This window comes from Macaca thibetana, chromosome 8 (genome assembly GCF_024542745.1).
Source record: "Macaca thibetana thibetana isolate TM-01 chromosome 8, ASM2454274v1, whole genome shotgun sequence".
NCBI lineage: Eukaryota > Metazoa > Chordata > Mammalia > Primates > Cercopithecidae > Macaca > Macaca thibetana.
Genome location: NC_065585.1, coordinates 83,073,731 through 83,095,304, shown reverse-complemented (window position 1 = coordinate 83,095,304; position 21,574 = coordinate 83,073,731). Strand labels below are relative to the sequence as shown.

The 21,574-nt window shown below is 35.4% G+C and overlaps 1 protein-coding gene across 23 annotated transcripts in view; it reads right to left on the bottom strand.

Moving 5' to 3' along the window:
- The window catches only part of ASPH (aspartate beta-hydroxylase), a 222,165-nt gene that overhangs the window by 148,483 nt on the left and 52,108 nt on the right, over positions 1–21,574 (bottom strand). For 13 of the 23 annotated variants that reach the window (XM_050801983.1, XM_050801993.1, XM_050801986.1 and 10 more), the window contains 2 exons: positions 2,344–2,436; positions 363–437 (listed from right to left, as the gene is read on the bottom strand). In XM_050801983.1, the coding sequence (XP_050657940.1) occupies positions 363–437; positions 2,344–2,436 (168 nt within the window). Of the gene's footprint in view, positions 1–362; positions 438–2,343; positions 2,437–4,950; positions 14,352–17,023; positions 17,066–21,574 lie in introns of those variants that run through there. The other 10 variants (XM_050801980.1, XM_050801985.1, XM_050801981.1 and 7 more) reach the window with 2 other exon arrangements.

The following is a 21,574-nucleotide window of genomic DNA, read 5'->3' as shown; positions in this document are numbered from 1 at the left end:
CGAAATCGAGGTGGAGGACAACACCTGGATAAGCCTGACCGTGGGCCTGTGTCCCACTTTCCTCCTCTCCGCCCTCCCCTTCTGTTCCTGATGGATCACTGTTTTCAATCTGTTCATTCTCATTTATTCCCACCAGTTCTTTCTTAGATGTATGCAATGAGTTCCTCCACAGTGAAGTGGAATAAAGCAAGTTTGGTGCTATTTCAAAAACAACACCTGTTCTCTAACTTTGAATTCAAAAACTTTTTAAAAAACGCAAACACCCAATTAGCCTGTACATTTTAAAACAAATGTCCAAGTCATTTTACATAACTAAGTGTTATTTTAGTAACTCAAAACAAAGAGCAGATTTTAATTCATACCATGTTCTGCATGTACCATTTCATGGAGAAGGGACTGAATTTGTTCTTTTGCTTCATCTTCGATATTCTGAGGTTCTAAAATAATTGCAAAACATAGCTAAGTAGAAAAGTTCAAACATTAATATGGACCCCTAACACTCAAACACGATATTGGTGCATACACATTAAAATGAACACATTTGACTAAGCAACTATGCATTATTTCTCTGTCAGCTTACCATTTTTTGTTCTGTGCTGGCAAATATGGTAGATATGTGAAATTTGTTTTATTCTATCAACAGACTTAAGTGTTAAAAGACTTTCAATAAGATTTTTAAAGAAAGAAAACTAAGTCAGGCTCAGATTTTTATTTAACAAAAGAGCCTTATTAAAAGCAAAATGACTCTAGTTTCTAGTTAATAAAATTTGCAATAATGATAAAATAAAGTGGGAAGAACAAAGCTTTCATAGAGGGAAATAAAGTTTAAATGTAATATCTGCTATGCTAATCACACTACAAAATCATTTCCAAAGCATAAAAATGCCTATTTTTAATAATTGTTTATTATTTCACAAGCCATTTATATATGTAGTCTTGTGCAATTATAGAGTCTGCCGATTGCCATCCGCTCTCACAAAGCCTAAGATAGCTTCCTAACTGGATTTCCAGGTTCATAACTGCTGAAATCACCATCCAAAGAGAATATAATTTGAGTTACCAGAAGTGGAGAGTGGTGCACTCTGCTCACTCTTTAATGGCTATCTTTGCCCAAACTGGTGAAAGCCTCAGTTCCTAGGAGCAGAATATAATACCTCCACAACTGAGCCCTCACACACTTCTCCAGAATCATCTGCTATTAGCACCGGCTTTCAACTTAGTGAGGGCTCCATGTCATTTCAGCTTTCCATAATTTTGCAATGAAATAAATATTCAAATATTCTCTCCTCTGGAGGGGACTGGAAGATGCAGAAGCTGGAGTGTAGTGGGTTAAAAAAGTGAATGGAAAATAAGGTAAAAAAGTAATTGTGGATTCTTCTTTCAAAATTGTGGCTATTACAGAGAGGAGAGGGATTAGGTGGCAGATAAAAAGAAATGTAGGGGTCAAGAGCGGTTTTATTTTAGTACAAAGTAAAATTTGAGGTGCTAAATCTCAATAAAATGTTTTAAAAGTTACTCTCTGTTCTGGAGCTATGGTATGATCATAGCAATTCTACAGGAATGAGAAAGAATACATTGTCCTAGGATTAAAAATTCAACAAATAACAAAACTCAGAGCAACATATTGGTCTTAAAGGAAGAAAAATTAAATGTTATTCCTCAGCACACAGTGATAAAATCAGCCAAAGTACCATTTGGATCCAGTACTTTTCAGTAAATACGTAGTATCATTCCTTAAACTTCCAATAGGTGGCATAAGAAAACCAGAGATTTAGAGACTATTCAATTTACTAACTTATTAAAATATTTCACGATTTTCTTACCTATAGTCATAGACTTTGGGTTAACTACAGAGATGCTTAATTTATGAACCCATGTAGACACAAAACAGGCTCCATAGATGGCCACAGGGAGGTTTGGGAAGTCTTTTAAGATAGACAAGAGACCCTCATATAAAAAAGATTGAGAAACCACTAGATCTATTAAATCACGTGACAAATGATAACACGAGTGTAGAATTGTGTATATTTTCACTTTCAAGGTAATATAGTACAGTAGTGCTGGAATTGGAATCAAGAAACAACATTCAGTTCATGATGTTCCTAAATGTGTGGTTTTGGACAAAGAACAACTGTCTGCCTTAGAGCTGATCTTAAAAATTAAAATTATCCTGTGCCAATTTCTACTAGAAAAATACTATATAATTTCAGAAGAGAAAAAAAGTAGATATTTATTCTGTAAACAATGTGAAACAAATTCCAGGTAAAGCAGGATTCTGCAAATGGGGATACCTGTCAGGTTCAGGCACACCTGGGCGAGACTCGAGGATGAGGACAAGCTTACCTGCCTCCACAGGAGCCTGCTCCTCGGGCTCAGCGTGTGGCTCAGCCTCTTCTGGCGGGACTGCTGGCTCTGAAGTAGATCTCTCTTTAAGTCCTGCATTTTTTTATTCACAAAGTTAACTTGAGTTTTTGTGGGGTTTTCTGTCATATTAAACCAGGAAAAATAATATTCTCAAACATTTAATCAATAGTGCAGGTAATGAATAGTTTCTAAAATTGCATGCTTAAAAAGTGAGGTAGGAAAATAGTTTACTCTTCAACTTCATATTAAAGGCTCATGTGTTAATATCTTTGTCTAAGTTAGCTTTTTACTTCAAATTAAAACAAAATCATTGTTTAAATGTTCATGAATCTCTAAAATAGTCATGTCTAAACCTGCCAAAAGTTCAATATGAGTTCAAGCTCCTTTTGTGCTCATAAGCGATTAATTCCTAAGTCCTGAAGTTTGAATTCAGCAATGAGGCAACTAAGACGCACTTGAACTTTCTGTTATTCAGGTACACTCAATGTTCTCACTTATATCTTTATTTATTCTACTTGAAAAACAGTTAAAAAGAAAAAGAAATCATACATAACTATTTATTATCTTCTAAAGGAAACCCCTACAAGTAATCATATTATTCTATAACAGCTAAAATATATGAAAATTTAAAAGTTCTTCTTCCTTTTACAAGTCCTAAGAAAAATAAGATATCAGGGTATGTGAAAACCGATTTTAAAGTTAAAGCCAGTCTAAAATCTATTATATTAAGTTAGTTATTTGAAGTTATTTGGTACTTTGTATGTGGAACATTAAAACAGATCCTCAATTAAATCCAACTATTTGGAAAAGAGCTAAATTCAAGAGTTCAAAGATTCCATTTGCTGATCCTGGACTGCTCCTGACCTCATTAAGAATCTCCTAGCAAGCATAGTCACTAAAGGGAATGCTCTGTGCATGCACAGCCTGCGGCAGGAAGGTCAAGGTGACATGAAAGGCAGTGTTCTAATCTTAAGCAGCTCTGTGCAACTCATGTATGCACACTAATGTGGTCTGGAAAATTCTCATTTCGATGTATTACTCTTCTTTTTTATTATTTTTCCTTTTTCACTGTTTTTTCTATGTCTCTTCATTTTTCTTTTATCGACAAAAACATACTCCCACGTTCCTCTTTCCAAATTTTAGAAGAAACAGAGACAGATACACAGGACCCTGCCGCATCACTTACATTTCCTGCAGTTACCATTTGCAACACTATTTCCACACAAAACTCACTACTAGTACACCTGACACCAACACATACAGTTGTGTCAGTTGTGTTCGACACCTAAGTTATCTCTAACTGTAAAGATTGCAAAGGGATTATACAGAGGTCCTAATTGTAGTTCAAGTTCAGGGAGGAGGGGGTAGAGATGAAGGCCTAGTAAAAGACATCATATTTCAAATTCAAATTTAGGGCTGCCCTCCCTTTTACCATTTAAACAATCATTTTTACTTCCCTCAACTGTTAATGGAACAGGTACGGAATGATTCATTGCCAAGTTCTGCTGAATGAATGGGAAAAAGCTTAAGAATCTCAAGAATCAAGTAATTTATCACTCTCAGCACTTCAGCTAACACTTGGCACATAGCAATTGCTCAATGAACACTTGCTGAGGAGCTGAATACACCCAGTGATGTGACTACTCTGCTAAGTCTAAATGGCTGTGGAGACTCCCTGCAGGGCCAGGGCTTCTTAGGCGCATTCCAGTAGCTGAGTAGAAGAGGGAAGGCGACTCACATTAGTACTTCTCTACTCCTATGTACCAGAGATCCATATTTCTACTCCAGCATCCATCATTTCAGTGCCATGAGTCTAGTTTGCCTGAGACACTCCCAGTTTATGTCTGCTGTCCTGGAATTATTTCACTCTCGAAACTATCTGTCTGAATGAAAAATTACAGGGTCATCCTTCACTGACCCCACTTGTAGCAGGCTCTCAAACTGTGTTCCATGTATTATACAAGCAATGAAATGTTTTCTCACCAAACGATAAAGATTTAAACTGCCTGAAAACCCCATTCTTAATGAGTTTAGAAGTTTCATTTGAAAAAAAAATTATAATGCTACATGTTCAAATACTACTAGTATGCCAACATTCCGACATACAATGCCTCTGAGAGTCAACTTTCTCTAGCCAACTTGAACTTATTTGTCTCTAAAATTGAAACTGCAAAACATAGGAAACACAGGAGAAAGCAAAAGCACATAGCAAAAAATATTGACTTTTTTGCCCTGTCCAAAGTGGAAGGTATATTATAAAATAGTTAATACCTGGTCATAGCTATTTCCAGAGATGAAATCAGTACAAAAATAAACAATATTGTAAACTTCAAAGAAGCTGAGATCATATTATACATTTCCTCCTCTAGACCTCTATAAACTTTTTAAAACTTAACAAAAACATATTCTAGACTACAAGTGCTTTAACAACCCATATGGATGAATTTGCCCTACAAGATTTTATTTCAGTGTTTCCAAAAAAACTTTTTGCCATCCAAACTCATTTTAGTTCTAAAATTTGAGGGAAAAAGCAAGCAAAAATGAATTAAGAAAAGTAAATGCATATAAGCTCAATTCAGTCATAGGAAAGGTGTTCAAATGGATTTATTATGAGGTACAAGTGGCAATGATGTAGCAATGAAATAAATATTCAAAATTATGACATTATGACGTTCAAAGTTATGACATGAGATGTGTTTTGATGTTCCTGGGGCTGCAGTTACCAAAATGCCAGCTTACAATGGTTGAACAGGAAGGAAATTTATCATCTAACTAAACAAGAAGTGCAGAGGCAGCTGGCTGCATTGCAGGTCAAGCTTCACCCTCAGGCTGGCAATCAGAGCTCCCCAGCTGCAAGCTTCTTTTTCAGACAAGGCGATATCCAGAAGCAAAAGGAGCATCTCTTGCTCTGCTTCTTTCTTAGGTTTCAGGAAATCTTTTCCAAAAGCTGCCAGAAGTCTTCCTTTTCAGTGTTAATCATCAGGACTGGGACCCACTTCCATTCCTACGCTGGCAAAAGGAACAGGGTGTCCACAGCTGCCTTCCAGTCATTACGTATGGTGAATAGTTACTGCCAGTCCACAGCAATGGCCACAACATGATTTGGAAAACACATTAATTCCCTTAAAACATAACTCGGTTTTAGTTCTTTCGGTTCATCAGATAAATTTGGAAATTATAAAACATTTGCATTTAATCACTATATAATTGCCCCTCCAATTTCAATTAAAATTAGATGAAGCTATGAAAAGCAAATGAAATCAGCACTTTGAATCAACCACTTACAGCAAATATGATAAATAACACAAATACCCAAGCCCAAGATTAACTTACTTTATTCACTGTTGCCCATAATGAGAAAGAATCAATATATTTCTTTCCATAAATATGTAGTAGTTGTAAACTTACTAAATTGTATGTTGTGTTTAATCATTCAACAAATATTTAGCATATATTAATTCAAGGCATTATTCTACAGTAAATGAAAACAACACATCTACCTTCTGGGGGAGAGAGCAATTTAAAAAATAAGAAACATGAACTATTTAGAGTATATTGGATGGGGACAGATGGTACGGGGAAGACACGGAACAGAAGTACATAAGGGAAAAGTAGGGGTGGGACTATTCATAATACTTGGTCAAAAGGACTCACTGATAACATGTGAACAGACCCTGAAGGAAATCAGGGATGTGGCTATGTAAGTTACACGTCTGTTTCAGGTAGGGAACTGCAAGTTCAGTCATGTGTTGCTTAACAATAGAGATATATTCTGAGGAATGTGTGGAAATGCACCTTGAAATGAGCCATTAGAAATTTTACAATTGTGGGAACATCGCAGTGTGCCTAGGCAAACTTAGAAGGTATAGCCTGCCACACACCTAGACTGTATGCAATATCCTATTGTTCCCAGGCTACAAAACTGTACAGCACATACTGTACCGAATACTACAGACAATTGTAACACAAAGTACTTGTGAATCTAAACTTAGAAAAGGTACAGTATAAACATGGCACTATGATCTTATGGGACCGCTATAATACATGTAGCCCATCCTTAACCAAAATGTTAGCATGAAGCACGTGACTGTAAGAAATTCCTCAACTGGGAACACATTTGGCACCAAGGAGAAAGGTGGCTGAGGCACCAAGAGAGGTGTGCATATCAGAAAGGCCCTGGATGCTGGATCCAAGGACTGTGAACTTGAGGGAACACAAAGGATTTACTTCTCATAAGAGTTATAAGCAAGCCACTCCCTCAAAAAAACCTGGCAAACAATTATAAACTTATTTTGTTTCATAGAATTTCATACACCTAGCCCATAAAAAGCTAGACTGTTTTTTAAAATTAGTGTTTTAATCTTTGGTTTACTAATTCAAAGGTGTACAGATGAAAGAAAACGTGTCCTTACTAATTCAGGTTACTCCAGCTAGGGTTATCTGTGAAGGGTAAGTGCTCAGAAGTGGTACTGTGTCAATTGTGAGGAGTCTAGCAGTATAAATCAATTTACCCCAAGAATAAGGCTCATAGGTACATGAAATTTGAGAAATATTCTGGGAAATCAATACACCAGAAAGGCATGCATACTAGGAAACTATGCTAATTCTCGCTGTTGCTCCTGGCCTGTATAATCGGTGAATGCAGATCTTCCTCAGTATACCAACAGCAGTCTCAGAACTTATCAAAATTCTGAGACCACCAGGTACTCACAGCTGCTCCATGATATGCAGTAACAGCCATTCCAGATTCAAAGCATCTTTATGTAACCCAAGCTGGACAGACAGACTTCAAACAGACATAAATTACAAAAGAATTAAACACTGCCAATAAGGTTCCCAAGAGCCTGGTTTCAGCACCAATGAAGGGACTCAACAAAGACTGGTGAGAGTGGACTCACTTTAACATCATGAAAAATACAGTTAAAGGACATGCAACTCAGCATGGTTTGTAAGAGTTCAGGCACCTGGGACAAGAGGATGCCTTTGAATTCCATTTGAATTCTATCTCAGCGTTAACCACAGCTACACTTTTTGGTTTCCACAAATGCAAAAAAGGGGACAAAACAGGACCCCTAAGAAGGGCTTTAAGAATTAAGTGAGATAATTTAAATAAGTATTTTTCCAAAAAATTACCATTTATTTCTTCTAAAAAAAAATCTTTACATCCCCTCCCTGCCAGTCACAGGCAACTTCCAAGGTAGTTAAAACACTGCAATTACTGAACAATCTTTTGGGTTCTTTAAAAACACACACACACGATTTTTTCTTCTTGAATATTCTTCAATGGTATATATACACCTGAAATTTTTTAGATAATTTGTTTGGTATATTCACCATTCGATAAACAAACACTGAATGCCTATTAGTGTCAGTTATTAGGAAAGGTGCTCGAGATAAATCGTAGTCTGGCAGCAAAGTCCAGGAATGAGGCAAGGTGGTGAGGGTGATAACTGGAGTATGCGGGGTGCAGCCACTTGGGAGGGTCAGAGACATCTGAGTGCAGAGGTGATGACTGGGCTGGGTCCTGTGGGAGAGACAAAGGTAGCCCACCACACAGAGCAGGAGCATGTTCAGGAGCACATTCTAGGTGGAGGGACTAGTGGGTTGTACTGACAATTGCTCCAGTCTCATTACTTTCTCCCTCAGCCCTTTGCTTATTTCATAGCATTTCACTGCAGGGATTGCAGCCACCTCAATCTCTTGTATCCCCCATGCCTTGCCCATTCCCCGACATGCTGTAGATACTAAAAAATATTAGTTGAGTCAATAAATGGGAATTATAGACACAGCATGTTGGTGTTATATAATTATCAAAAACAATAAGAGCTTTAAGCATAGATCATCTTCCTCTAGTAGGATACAAGAGAAGTGATACATAAGGCAAAGAAGATGGAAACAAGAGGCAGACTTCTATGATGTATGCATACCTGACTTAACATGGAGCAAAAAATAGATACATAAAGTGAAATCAAATGAGACATTACATGAGAACAAAGAAGAAAGAAATGGATGACTTTCTGCTTTGTAGGGCTTACAGAGCTCTTGCAGAAATTGATTCCTATGTAAAAATGATAGCTAAGGAATAAACATCTAGCTTACACAATTATATTCTTAGGCAAAAGGAGAAGAAAGGATAAGAGACTAAAGACTTTATTGAGGAAATCTTTCAGATTATCCCAAACTAGGTTTTCATGAAAATAACCTGATGGGTCTGCTACATATCACCCATCCTTTAGTTTCCTAAACACAAAAACTTTCCTTCTAAACAGAATGGGGCAAAATGGAGAGAGCTTAACAGCAAAATAAACTTCATTACCTGACATCTAAATGGCAATATTTATTACCAGGTCAACATTCTCTTATATTCTTTCAATGGTCTGAAACTACTGTTGACCAATAATTGTTTGGAATGAGATCTCTCTCTTCTCCCTAGTTTTTTTATTTTTATTTTTAAATATAATTTCAATTTCTATTTAGATTCAAGGAGCACATGCAAGTTTGTTGCATGGGTATATTGTGTGATTTTGAAATTTAGAATGTGAATGATTCCATCACTCAGGTAATGAGCATAGCACCCAAATGTTAGTTTTTCAACCCTTGTCTCCCTCCCTCTCCCCCTCTCTAGAAGTTCTAGTGTCTCGTTTCCATCTTTATGCCCATGAGTACCCAACGTTTAGCTCCATAGTTTCTTATTCTGAAATACCTATTTTGGCCCATCCCATTCACCTCTGTATTTGGGCAGGGGGAGAAGTAGGAATGGAATGGGTAGAAAAAGGAGAAACAAACTCCATCATCTGCCTACTTTCAGTGCACCAATTCCTCCTCCTTCTGGCAAAAACACACTAACTTCCTTAGGGGAATCCAATTCTTCTTTACCCAACACTTTAAAAGTGGGCACTCACATATCCCAGGGTGTCACCAATCACAGCTTTCTTATCTCCTACCCCATAAGGAGTACGGTTGAAGATGAGCACACGAGACTGCCTGAGAAGAAAGCCAACACTCTTGAGGGTCCATAGACAGGTGGAGGTTGAGAACATGGTTTGAGCACCTAGATCCAGCATAACAAAAGAAAAAAAGCCAAAACTATTCCTGGGCTTTACAATTATGTCAGTCAATCCATGATTTTTGTCCATGTAAGGTATCTGAATGAATTTAACACCATGGATGTAACCCAAGAAATTCTGGAGAACATTCAGAAGTAAAACTAAATATATTCCTAATATCCCAAGGCAGAATGATAGATGCACTTTCCATAGAAACATAGTTACAATGAGACTTGCAGAACTGGATATTAGAATTAAATCAATTTTTGTGGACCACAGTAAAAAATAATCTCTGAAGACCATAAAATCACGTCTATGGAAAAATGTGATCTGAATACAAAACAAACATAAGTTTTTCACAATTAGGCTGGTTATTAGGCTTCTTGATTGTATCATATACTTAAGGCTATAGTTTATTTCGTAACTCTTTGACTAGCCTTTATATCTTGCGTTTTCATGTCGTCACAATATTCTTTTAAAAACTAAGCATTCTTATAGCTTCACCCATGTGTAACATTTATAATTATTTGCATTCGCTCCCTCAATGATCTCAGTAGAATAAATCAGGCTCCAGTATACTCATTTCACAAAGACACATTCATTATAAAGGATAAAGGACTTAAATATTTGTTTTGCAATCTGTTGACAAAAGTAGGAACAGGAATCACAGTTTCAGTGCTTCCAAGTTTTTAAACCCTGAGTGAGACATCTTGGTTGACTATTACTATTATTATTCTACCAATGAAAAAGGGAAACAGAATGCCCAACAATGTGCTGGCTGTTGACACATATGCAACATTGACTGCTTCTGAGAACTACCTTGAGGAACAGCCATGGTCTTCAGTTTACAAATGAGGAAAACAACCATTTCCAAGATGCATTTTACAATGGAATATTCTGAGCAATCAATTTTGAGAATTATTACCAGTGGGCATTAACAGAAGAAGGAACAATTGAAGACACACGAGAAAGAAATAAATGTGAAGAGATAGAGCCTAAGTCACCAGACCCATTTCATGGACAATAACATTACAGTTAACTTAAAACATTTCAAATTAAAAATGATACTTGTTTACTCCTTTTGTTTTTCAATGCAAGTGTCTATGGGGAATCTTTATTATCCAAGTATTATTATGAGGACCTCTGATGTTACAAACTTGAATAGCTGAACAGGTCATAATATAAAATATTCTCAATAAAACAACTACATACAGAATTAACTCAAGTAGTCCTCTGGATTAATTAGAGTGTTCATGCTGACTGATTTATATCAATTTCTTCATCAGTATCTCATTGTGAAATTTGAGAGGATCATCTATATACAATGCAAATTACCTATAAAGTAAAATTGAAAATCTTGTTTTTTAAAAAAATTCAAAATGGTGACACTAATGATGTTAGGAATAACTAAAATTCATATACATATGAAGCCATTAGAAAATGAAACAGAAACTACGTGAAACAACAAATGACAAAAAATTCAATGATGATGTAAGTGCTTCAGAAGGAAGTATCTAAATATTACAATATATAGAAGATATAAGATCACCCTTGGAAAAATTCATTGGCACTCAATTATTTTCACAAAATTGACTATCTTAATAATGATTGTGCTACTAAAATGTGAAATGTCTTTTTCTTACAAAGTTTACGAAAACTATGCCAATAATGTCATTTAAAAGGTTTGTAAGTATGATGTCATAATATAATTTAAATCAAATGTTGTCAGGGATAAGGCAAAATAAACTTACATTTTTAGTAATTATCCCCTTCCAGGTCTTCCCAAAAACAGCTTCTGACCCCCAACTACTTAGTATTGTGAATTCCTTGTCCCTGTTGTAGCTAGCTTATTTAAAAAGGTAATCTTTCTGGTTTTAATTATACTTAGAAAACAATATGAAGTAAACAATACAGAAACAACCTACTGAATAAAAAGTGTAAAACTGAGAGTGCAATGCATGACTTTAACCCACTAATCATGACTGAAAGCTTGTTTTTACTTGAAGCTTAAGTGTTAAGGCAGTTGGATAAAGTGTGACTTCAACTTCAATAAAAGTTAGTTGAAACATTTACAAAAAGAAAGAAAAGAGAATGAAAGGGGAAAAGAAGAGAGAAGGGAAAAAATAAAACAAGTTCTAGTCTACAAGTGCTTTTAAAGGATCTTTAAATGTTTTAGCTGAGGGGTTTCAATTCTTGAGCTAACAGTCAAAGGAAAAAATCAATGATATAGCCAAAACATTTCAAAGTACTGTACTAAATAGCAATAGACAATTCTTATGTGCTTATGATGATTAGGTTATTCCAAAATATTTTCACTCATTTGTTTAGAATTTAGTATTTATGTATTTTCTGCCCCATAGACATTGAGCTTAAAAACTAAGGTAAAAATTACTAGAATGCTCTCAACAAATTCACTTATAATTGTTTGCCCTTCTTCAAGGGAGAACAGAAAATCTTTAGAGAAGACAGCACTTAACATTTTGTACGTAAGTTTTTAAAAAAAGCATTCAATTTATCTCATGAGAAAAGATCTAACATGGGGATATGGTTTGAGAATCGTTTAACTTTCATATGCCTGGGGGACATGTTCTGCTTCTTGTTCTGTCCAGTTCTCAAAAGCCTCACTTTCTTGTCCCAGAAGCCCTATGTTTGATGAAGTTTGAGTGGGACCCACTCAACTCCCACTCCAAAGCTTTGTGCACAGGTGTGCGCCTGGGAAGAATCGCCATCTTCAACTACAAAAATGGTCCCAGATGTTCACCAGGCCTAAGCAGGCCAACTGGAATTCTCTCTCCCAGAGCCATCTGCATTGGGGTTGGTAAATTAGAAAGACTAGTCTAGAGCCTGCTGAGGGCCATCTTGGTTACCAAGTGGTAGCATCTCCAAATAGAGTAAGTCAGGCAGAAAACAGCACAGTGAAGACCTGGGAAGTGAGCTAAGATGAATCCTGACTAATCAAAACATAAAACTCCAAGTTGTGTTAGTTTTTAAGCAATAAAATAACAGGATTATATTAGAGATATTATTCTCTAGGATTTCATCTCTGTTGCATAATTCTATTAAGTTGAAATTTCTGTCAACTAAATGTCATAAAGTATTTGACTTTAAATAGTAAAAGGCATTAACATAAGAAAAAGGTGTACAATACATTTAGAAATATTTACACTTAAATGTACTCATTTCTGAGTTGAAATATCTTTAACTAGGCCAAAAATCTCTATTTTTAAGACCTTCAAAAAAAGTAAAGAAATACGTTTTAAAAAATATGGTGGTAGCATTTTTTATTCTGTTATTAATAACCCTATTTGAAAATAAAATATTTGTGGTAGCATTTTTGATTCTGTTGTTAATAAGGTTAACAATAACAGAATAAAAAATGCTACCACAAAGATTTTATCATTATCAACTAACTGCATTTCACAGTAGTCACAATTAGATATTTAATATTTGAGGCATCGAATAGTACAAACCATTTGTAGAATTATATTTCTGACTAAAACTTCACTTTTATTAAACGTTTTCTGAGGTGCTAAATTCTGATCTCTATTTAGAGATTACATTTGCAATTCCTTAGAAATGGTAAACAATAATGACACAATCAAATATGAAAAATGTATGCCACTCAACCAAAATAATAGAAAAACAGTGTGGTATAAAATGAAAGTATATCCTAATCTGAAATAATTAAAACCTTTCTACAGTTATTCCAAGACTATAAAGGTATCATTAATAAAAGTGTTCTGAAATTGTTCTTCTAAATACAGTTCTCCTCTTTATTCGTAGCTATGGCCAGAGTTCTCGAAGCAGTGTATGTGGCACACGGTAAGCACTATGTACTAGATGAGGGGAAAATGGTGGGGTTGTTGTAAGGAGGTCAGGAGTGAGAAGCATGCAGGAGTGAGGGGCAGGGGTGAGGTGAGGAGTGAAGGAAAGGAGAGAGTAAAAGACTTGGGGAGGGAGACTAGAAGAGGGGAGAGAAGAGGGAAAAGGGGAAGGAGAACCCATGAAAAGCCTGAAGAACGGCCCCTGAAAGGCTGCGGGAGGGCTAGAGGTGGGGAACTCAGGGAAGGCAGTGACACATGAGCCTGGGGAGGTGCCCATGAAAAACAGGGAAGCAGGAAGGGGAAGGAGGGAAGAAAACAAAGGGCAAATCCTATCTCCCTGAGTATTTAGCACACTTGAAGAAGTTACAAGGCTTTTTTTTTTTCTGCATAGAAATAACATTTAATATCTTAATATTCTTATTTAACGTCAATGAAAGTATTTAATACATTAATCTATAAAAATTCATGACACATATACATTTGTAGGAATACATGATCAATAAATAGAAGTTATTACATCATATTCTATGACATATTTTTAAAGTGTTTTTACATTTAGAAGCATGAGACGGTATATGTAAATTTCAGATAATTTACTTGCTGAGCACCAATAATACATTCAATGGCTAATTTACACACTTTCACCAATCAGAGCAATATTACATTTTCCGTTTTGTAACAAATTGCAGTTTTCCATTTTGTAACAAATTGCAATCTGGAACATGACCATGTTCGGAGATGACGATGCCAGAGCTTTAGTAGTTTCTTTTCTGGGTACCTCCCTTTGTTAAGTGTGCATATCTGGTAGAACTTCTACTTTCCTTTCTGTCATCTTTGTCTCTGGATGCCATTTTACTAGAAACATCCTTTATATTTGTTGATTTTTTCCTATTTTCCTTGGTTTTGCCACTTTTTTCTAGGTCCACTTTCTCTTTTTCTCTGTCCTTTTTACCCTTAGGAGACTCCTTCCTGGATAGGTCTGCATCAGCAATTTTCTTATCCTTTCGGTCATCCTCTTTTTCTTTCTTCCCCTTTTTTCTCTCTTCATTCTTACTTTCCTTCCTTGACTCAGGTTTCTCTTTCTCCTTCTTGAGCTCTTCTTTAGTGAGTTCTTTAACTTTCAGATTTTCCAATTAAAGGAAAAAATGTTTATTGACAAGATCTCTTAATCACAGAACAGGAAGTTAGTGAAAAGGTATTCTCTTTTTCTCCACACACAGGAAATGCACATTCAGAAAGTTACTTTAATTCACTAGTCTTTATGGTGGCTAAAAATAGATGCAAACCTCTATAAAATATCAACTATTAAAAAATGCTAGAAGCTTGTCATATTTTCCATCTTGAAATATAGTATGACTTATCTTAAAACATTAACATGCAATATTATAAAACTGCACCATGAAAGCAGTACTTTACACAAACTATTAACTCACACTTCATAACTATAACAACATAATTAAAGGAACACTGGCAACATAAGAACAAAGTTTTCGTAATTTGTAAGAATATATACAAAGATAATTTAAAATGTTTAGCTCAAACAAAAACATATGTCCTTAAAATACATGTACTTCTTTGAAGATTAATATATGTAAATAACATTAAATATAATTTCATTTTCTTAGTTAACTAGGCAAAAAATTGTCATGTGTATGAAATTTTTAAATCATTTTAAAATTGCAAAATGATTTAAAATTTTAGAAACTTAAATTTTAAAAATTTAAAAAACACTACATATCTGTAGTATTTAAAAGGAAAAATTAGAATTCCCTTTCTGCTTATGTTCATCATGAAATCAGTATTCCTTTAAGTATGTTTCCCTGTTACCTCATGTAGAGCCACTCAAGCTAACACATGTCTTCTAGTTCATAGGGTTGTGAGAGCAATTAAATGAAGTACACAGCTAATTCCAAATCTCATGGAAGGTATTGCTTTCAACTTGCTTTACATGGTAATAAAGCAGTTAGCAAAAGCTCTGAATTTCATCTGTTTGTACTCTCATGAGGAAATCATAAGGTAAGGTATTTACAATGCCACATTTAAGCAGAAACAATGCCACATTTAAGCACAAAGATGAAATATTTATTTAATATAATAAAATGTGAAAGATGTTTTTGCCCATCAGAATCACGTAAAACTTACATAGCACAAACAGTATTCAAAATGAGCATTAGATTTGCACTGCTCACTAAAAGTACTATATCTTTCTAGGCTGTCTAATAAAATCTTGATTAACGAACAAAAACATCACATAGGGTTTCTCCATTAGTTGAATTTCCTGGTGATCAACCAGGAGATTCTTCAGTTCTTCCTAAAAAACCTTATTAAAGTCTTTTAAGAATACAGAACAGAATTCATTCAGGATCATGCTGAGTCTTCATCCTACTTCAGTGCTGTTTGAATAGTAACATAGATACCGGCATTGCAAAAGAGTAAAATGCATGTGCAATGCTATCATGTCTTATTCTGCAAACTGCTTTTAAAAATATTCAGTCTTTAATGTTTAATTTGCTTCTCCAGATCAAGAAGTAAAATATTTTATTGTCCCTTTGTTTCATCACTATTTCTATAAAAATAAGACGGTAAAAATTGTTTTCGTCCCCAGAAATTATTCAGGAGAGATAGGTTAAACCATTAAAAGTTCCTGACCTTAAAATATAAATCACAAAACCCTGTGAATCACATACTATATCTCATCTGTTGATATTTCAGCAAAAAACAAACTACGAACAATACGCCAAGCCCTTGAAATGATCACAAGACTATCACAGGCTTATAAAGAAAAACATGCACATCCCCCATGCCTTTACCCACAAAGAATATGACTACTAACATATGAACAAGAATAACCGCTGGCATATAAAGTCAGGCTGTAATATTGAGCTGTTAGTCTACAAATGGCTGACAGGTATAATAACTGATTTATTATTATTATTATTTTGAGACAGAGTCTCACTCTGTTGCCCAGGCTGGAGTGCAATGGCACAATCTCAGCTCACTGCAACCTCCACCTCCCAGGTTTAAGCGATTCTCCTGCCTCAGCCTCTTGAGCAGCTGGGATTACAGGTGCCCGCCACCTAGCTAATATTTGTATTTTCAGTTGAGACAGGGTTTCACCATATTGGTCAGGCTGGTCTCAAATGCCTGACCTCATGATCCACCCACCTCGGCTTCCCAAAATGCTGGGATTACAGGCGTGAGCTACCGTGCCCGGTCAATAATTTTTAATGAATTAAAATATCCAACACAGCAAATTCTATGTCAATGTAATGCAGGGTTCTACATTATACATGTAAGTTTTCATTTTACTGAAAACTACACATTTGAATCACACTAGCTTTTACTGTGCTCTAAGACAGAGTGTCATTAGAGCTTTTGGAGAAATAAAATCAATTACTGAAGACTTCATCTTTTTTTCCCAAAAGTAATTCAAAGAAATCAAAGTAAGAAAGGTTTTAGGGAACAAGGTAAGATGTGTACATGTAAATTTAATATATACATCATAACAAATATAACGTGATATTTGTATAATATACACATTCTTAATTTAAAGACTGTTACAAAGCTTTGATAACATGAAAAGATAATGACTTAAAATTATAGGCTTGAAGCAGAAAATTATTTGATGAAGTCTTGATAAAACTACTTATAAGCTAAGGTGCACCCAAGCAAGACCCAAAAGCAATAATGTTTAGCATTAGTAGCAAGATTAACATTCCCAGAAAATGTCATGCATTTTCAAACATTAAACTTGATTCACTCAAGGCTAGTTTGAAAAAATGAAAATACCTTTAGCCTTAGTTTTTCTCTTGGCTACCCCACTGGGTCCTTCTGTTGATATTTACAAGATGAAAATGGGTTATAAACAGAAAATTTAATGGAATTCAAAAATAAGTGTCTATTAAATAGGTAAAATCAATGCCACTATAAATCATGTTGTTACTTAAATTCATCATTAAAAAATACTCCAATATCTCTCTTATTTGTCACTTTAAAGCCTTCCTTTCACTGTCTTTAACAGATAAATGCATTATAATTGGCCTATGATTTAATCAACTTCACAATTTGGCTTAGATCTTTAAGAATTGTTGGTGTCAGAAATCCTTAATTGCCTCTGGAAATGGCATTTTCTACTGAGAGGTAGACTTCCGCTTGGGACACAGATGATCAATTAAAAGTACCAGAGTGAAGGACCAAGGACCTTACTTCACTACTCAATCGCGTTTGCCATCCAAAAAAGGACAGCATATTTTGATAGAGTTCATCTTTACTGTTTGAACAATCACTGCTCTTCCATCAGTTCGAATTGTCTTTTAAAAAATTATACGAGCAAGTAAGAATGACAGTATTATGTATATACATATTACACTTTTCACTCTAAAAACTTTGCAATAACTTTCTGTTTCCTCTCTTGGCAAATGAAAGTTCTGATAATGGATTTATTTTTGAGTCTCTAACAATATACCTCTAACTCTTATTCGAACCGGGCCGTACTTAGCATCCCAATGAACTGATCTTCCCAATTCTGTCTCTAAGTCACATAAAGGCTGGTTTATGCTATGTATTGGCAAACTTTGTAAAGTTCCAATCCAAGTTGCCAGTACATTTCTTAGGCACATTAGGGTTGGAGATGCAATGTTTAGTGTTCATCTCCTCAGGAAGGGTGGCATAGCCTGTCACTAAAGAATTAAGGTCTAAGGTGTGGTCACAAGAAAGTCCCCAAAGCCATCTGACATTTTTCCAGCTGTAAATTGTAAAATCCACTTTGTACGTTTCTCAAAACTTCTACTTTCAGTATGAGATGTTTGTACTATTAGATTGTTCAAACCTCCCCGTTCACTATTGATAGCAATTTCTATCTATCGATTGAGGTCATCCATCTGAGAATGGTAATTTATTTTGGTTGAAATATCAATATTCTTCAAAAATGTATTAGTATCTCTTACCGTTGACAACATACAAGTGGAAACAAGTGACTATGGTTATATTTGTCCACTTACATGAAATACATAGGTAACCACAACCAGTACTTAGTCCCATGTGTTTAACAATTGTTTTTCACAGATAAAACTTGATTCTTTCCTAAACGCTGTCAAAAACAGTGCATCACCCAGTAATACTGAGAGCTATTTCCAATCACTCCACTAAAGTTTATTTCAGAATAAAATATCAAAATTATTCTTGTAATATCCACTTTTAAATATATGAGTAGAATCCAATGTGTAAAACACGTTAGCATAAAGCATTAAAATAGACTTCTAGCACCGCTCTGTTCCCCTCCTGACTCCTGCATGTTCTCCCACAGCAGATCCAGATTTTCCTATTGAAAAGTACAGTGAGGAAACCCAGACTGCCCTCTCCCTACCCCCGCTGTTATGATCTAGGTAAAAAGAGCTACATGGATGAAAAGACTAGAGTTAACTTCTGTCATGAATAAACCAAAATATTAGATTAGCATTAGATTAGTGAAACATATAAAAATAAACAGTACTGTACTTTATTTTAAACTTTTTTGGTTTGGGTATAAATCCTTATGGTGATACAAATGAACAAATGAACAAAGTGCAATGTACGATACAAAACTCCAAAGGATCATCTTATGTTTTTCTGAACTTAAAAACATAGCCAATAATTTTTCAATATTTTTGACACAACAAAGACCAAGCTAATAATTTAAACAATTATTACATTCAGTCTCTGAAGAAAAGCATATAGACTGAAAAAAGCATACCACCAAAAACAGTTAATAAAGGAGTCCCTAAGTAATAATGAAACAAAAAGAGAGTCAAGAAATTTTTTTTTTTTTTTTTTTTTTTTTTTTTTTTTTTTTTTTTGCCGGCTGCAGTGGCTCACGCCTGTAATCCCAGCATTTTGGGAGGCTAAGGCAGGTAGATTACCTGAGGCCAGGAGTTCGAGACCAGCCTGACCAACATGGTGAAACCCCATCTCTACTAAAAATACAAAAATTAGCCGTGGTGGCAGGTGCCTGTAATCCCAGCTACTAGGGAGGCTGAAGCAGGAGAATCACTTGAACTCAGGAGGCAGAGGCTGTGGTGAGCTGAGACCGTGCCATTGCACTCCAGCCTGGGCAACAAGAGGGAAACTCCCTCAAAAAAAAAAAAAAAAAAAAAAAAAAAAAAAAAAAAAAAAAAAAAAAAAATTTGTAGCCCGGAATTTAAAATAAAATGAAATTAATTTTTTTTTTAAAAGAAAATGTGTGTGTTTTTTTTTTTAAAGTGAAATGATCAGTTTTAGGAAGGAAGGAATGAACAAAGGTTTAGGATGAGGACACTATTTTATTATGTTGGTTACTAAACATCCTTTAAGGTTCTTCAGAATACAGTTTTATAAGCAGTAGAGAAGGCAGTCATGCCACAATGATGAGAAAACGTATGTGGAAGGAAAGGTGACCAAAAACCTAGGGTGCTCACATCAGCCTTCTTTATTTCCTTAGAAGAAAACTGATCATATATGGAATTTCCCTAGATTCTGAGGGGGACAGAAAAGGAAAAAGAGTTTGAAGAATTTTATCCGGGTTTTGTTTGGAAGGTCGAGGAAACGCAGGCATGTACGTAAGAAAAAGAAGCTAAGTTCATAACAGGAGAGAGGTGATGAGGTCAGGAGGAGGTACAGGCTCAAGGGAAAGGGCTGGCTTTGGAAACCAGAGGGAAGCAATGTCTGAAAAAACGAAGAGTGAATGAGAGAAGAAACAATAGCTCAAAAAAATCCTGAGATAGTAATGTTGTAAAGGGAAGAGAGAAGAAAATAATGGAATGAAGCCACACTAGATTATCTTAGGAAAGCAGAAAGCAAAATCATCTCTACAGAGGAATGACTCTGGAAGAAGGAAGGGTGTGGAAAAGGTTTAGAATGACTGCTAACTAGGGAAACTGTCGGAGCAGCACGTCCCTGACAGAGGCTCAGTACAGTTAACTTTATAACAGATTTTTTTCCCCCCAGCAACAATGGCAAATGCAGTAATGGAGAAAGGGGTCATTGGTAATCCAAGATCAGTGACAGCATGTAGAGGCGAAAAAAATATTAGTTTGTGGGCATTAGGTAGTGGACTTAAGGGGAAACCACAAGGCAGGTACATAAGGCCCACCTTTCTATTCTTCCTAATTCTTGACAAAATTAAATTCTTAGCATTTGTAACTATGGTTGATGTAGATTCTCCCTACAGTGCCAAAATGCCACAAGCATGTCCTACTTTTCTCCTTTTCTATCTTTACTACCATAGCTAATGTCTAGGGAAAAAAAAGAAACAAAGGAACATTCCACTAATCAATAAAATTCATGACAACACAAAGGCTCTTCAAAAATAGTTTCCAAGTAGTATGAAGAAAATTCTATCAATTCGAGCAAAAATGGAAACATCTTGGTATTTCTTAATCCATTCAGACAAAAGTTGTTTTTAATTAATAGAATATATTTCAATTTAAGAAATAACCAAAGACGCATTAGGATGTGCTTAAAATACATGTTGAAAAATAACTGCCATGCTGTTTACTTTCTTTTCATTTTTTTATGCTTATTTTGATGTAAGTATTTAAAGTGATGATACTTAATAGCTCTGGCAACTATTTGGGAATTCCTATACAGAAATCAGAAAAAAGGTCTTACATTCTTCCCTTAGAACATAAGAGAGTTGCCTAAAGGAAATTTATGCTATTTTGGCAACTGCCTCAGGCCACTATTCCACATTTTCAAAATCAAATGTTCTCTATGAAATTAAAATGTTTGAGCCAATGGATAGATCTGTGGTTACACCACATGCAAAAGACATGATTTTAGAAGACCGGCTGCATTACAGACACACAAGTAGCTACTTCAGACTTTCAGACAGTCAGCTCTAGAATTGGTCTGGATATCGCTTCATACTCAGGCCATTTCAGCCACTCCCACCATTTCTGGTGAGACCTGTGAGTCACCTTGAGCCTTCTCATCTTCCTCTGTCCCATAATGGAACATCACAATCATTTCAACATTGATGACACATAGCAAAAAGAGGCCCTAAATGTCTGAGTAACTGTCCTGTTAGTGAGGCAGACTGTTCCTCTAGAATGGATGTCTACTCTTGGTAAAACGCATGTTAGGACTCTACACCAATTTCTTTTTTATTTTTAAACATATATAATAATATAGTACAGATTAAAAGAAGCAGCAGCAGCAGCAGCAGCAGCAGCAGCTACAAACCCACCAACCCTCTACAATAAGTGGGGAACGGAGGATCAGAACATAACTGAAAGACTAAATAAACAGAAAGGGATTACAACCAGAGACAGAGAAAAAAGGTAAAATGCAGATTCAAATACAAATTGGAGATTGGAAAGGTCACCT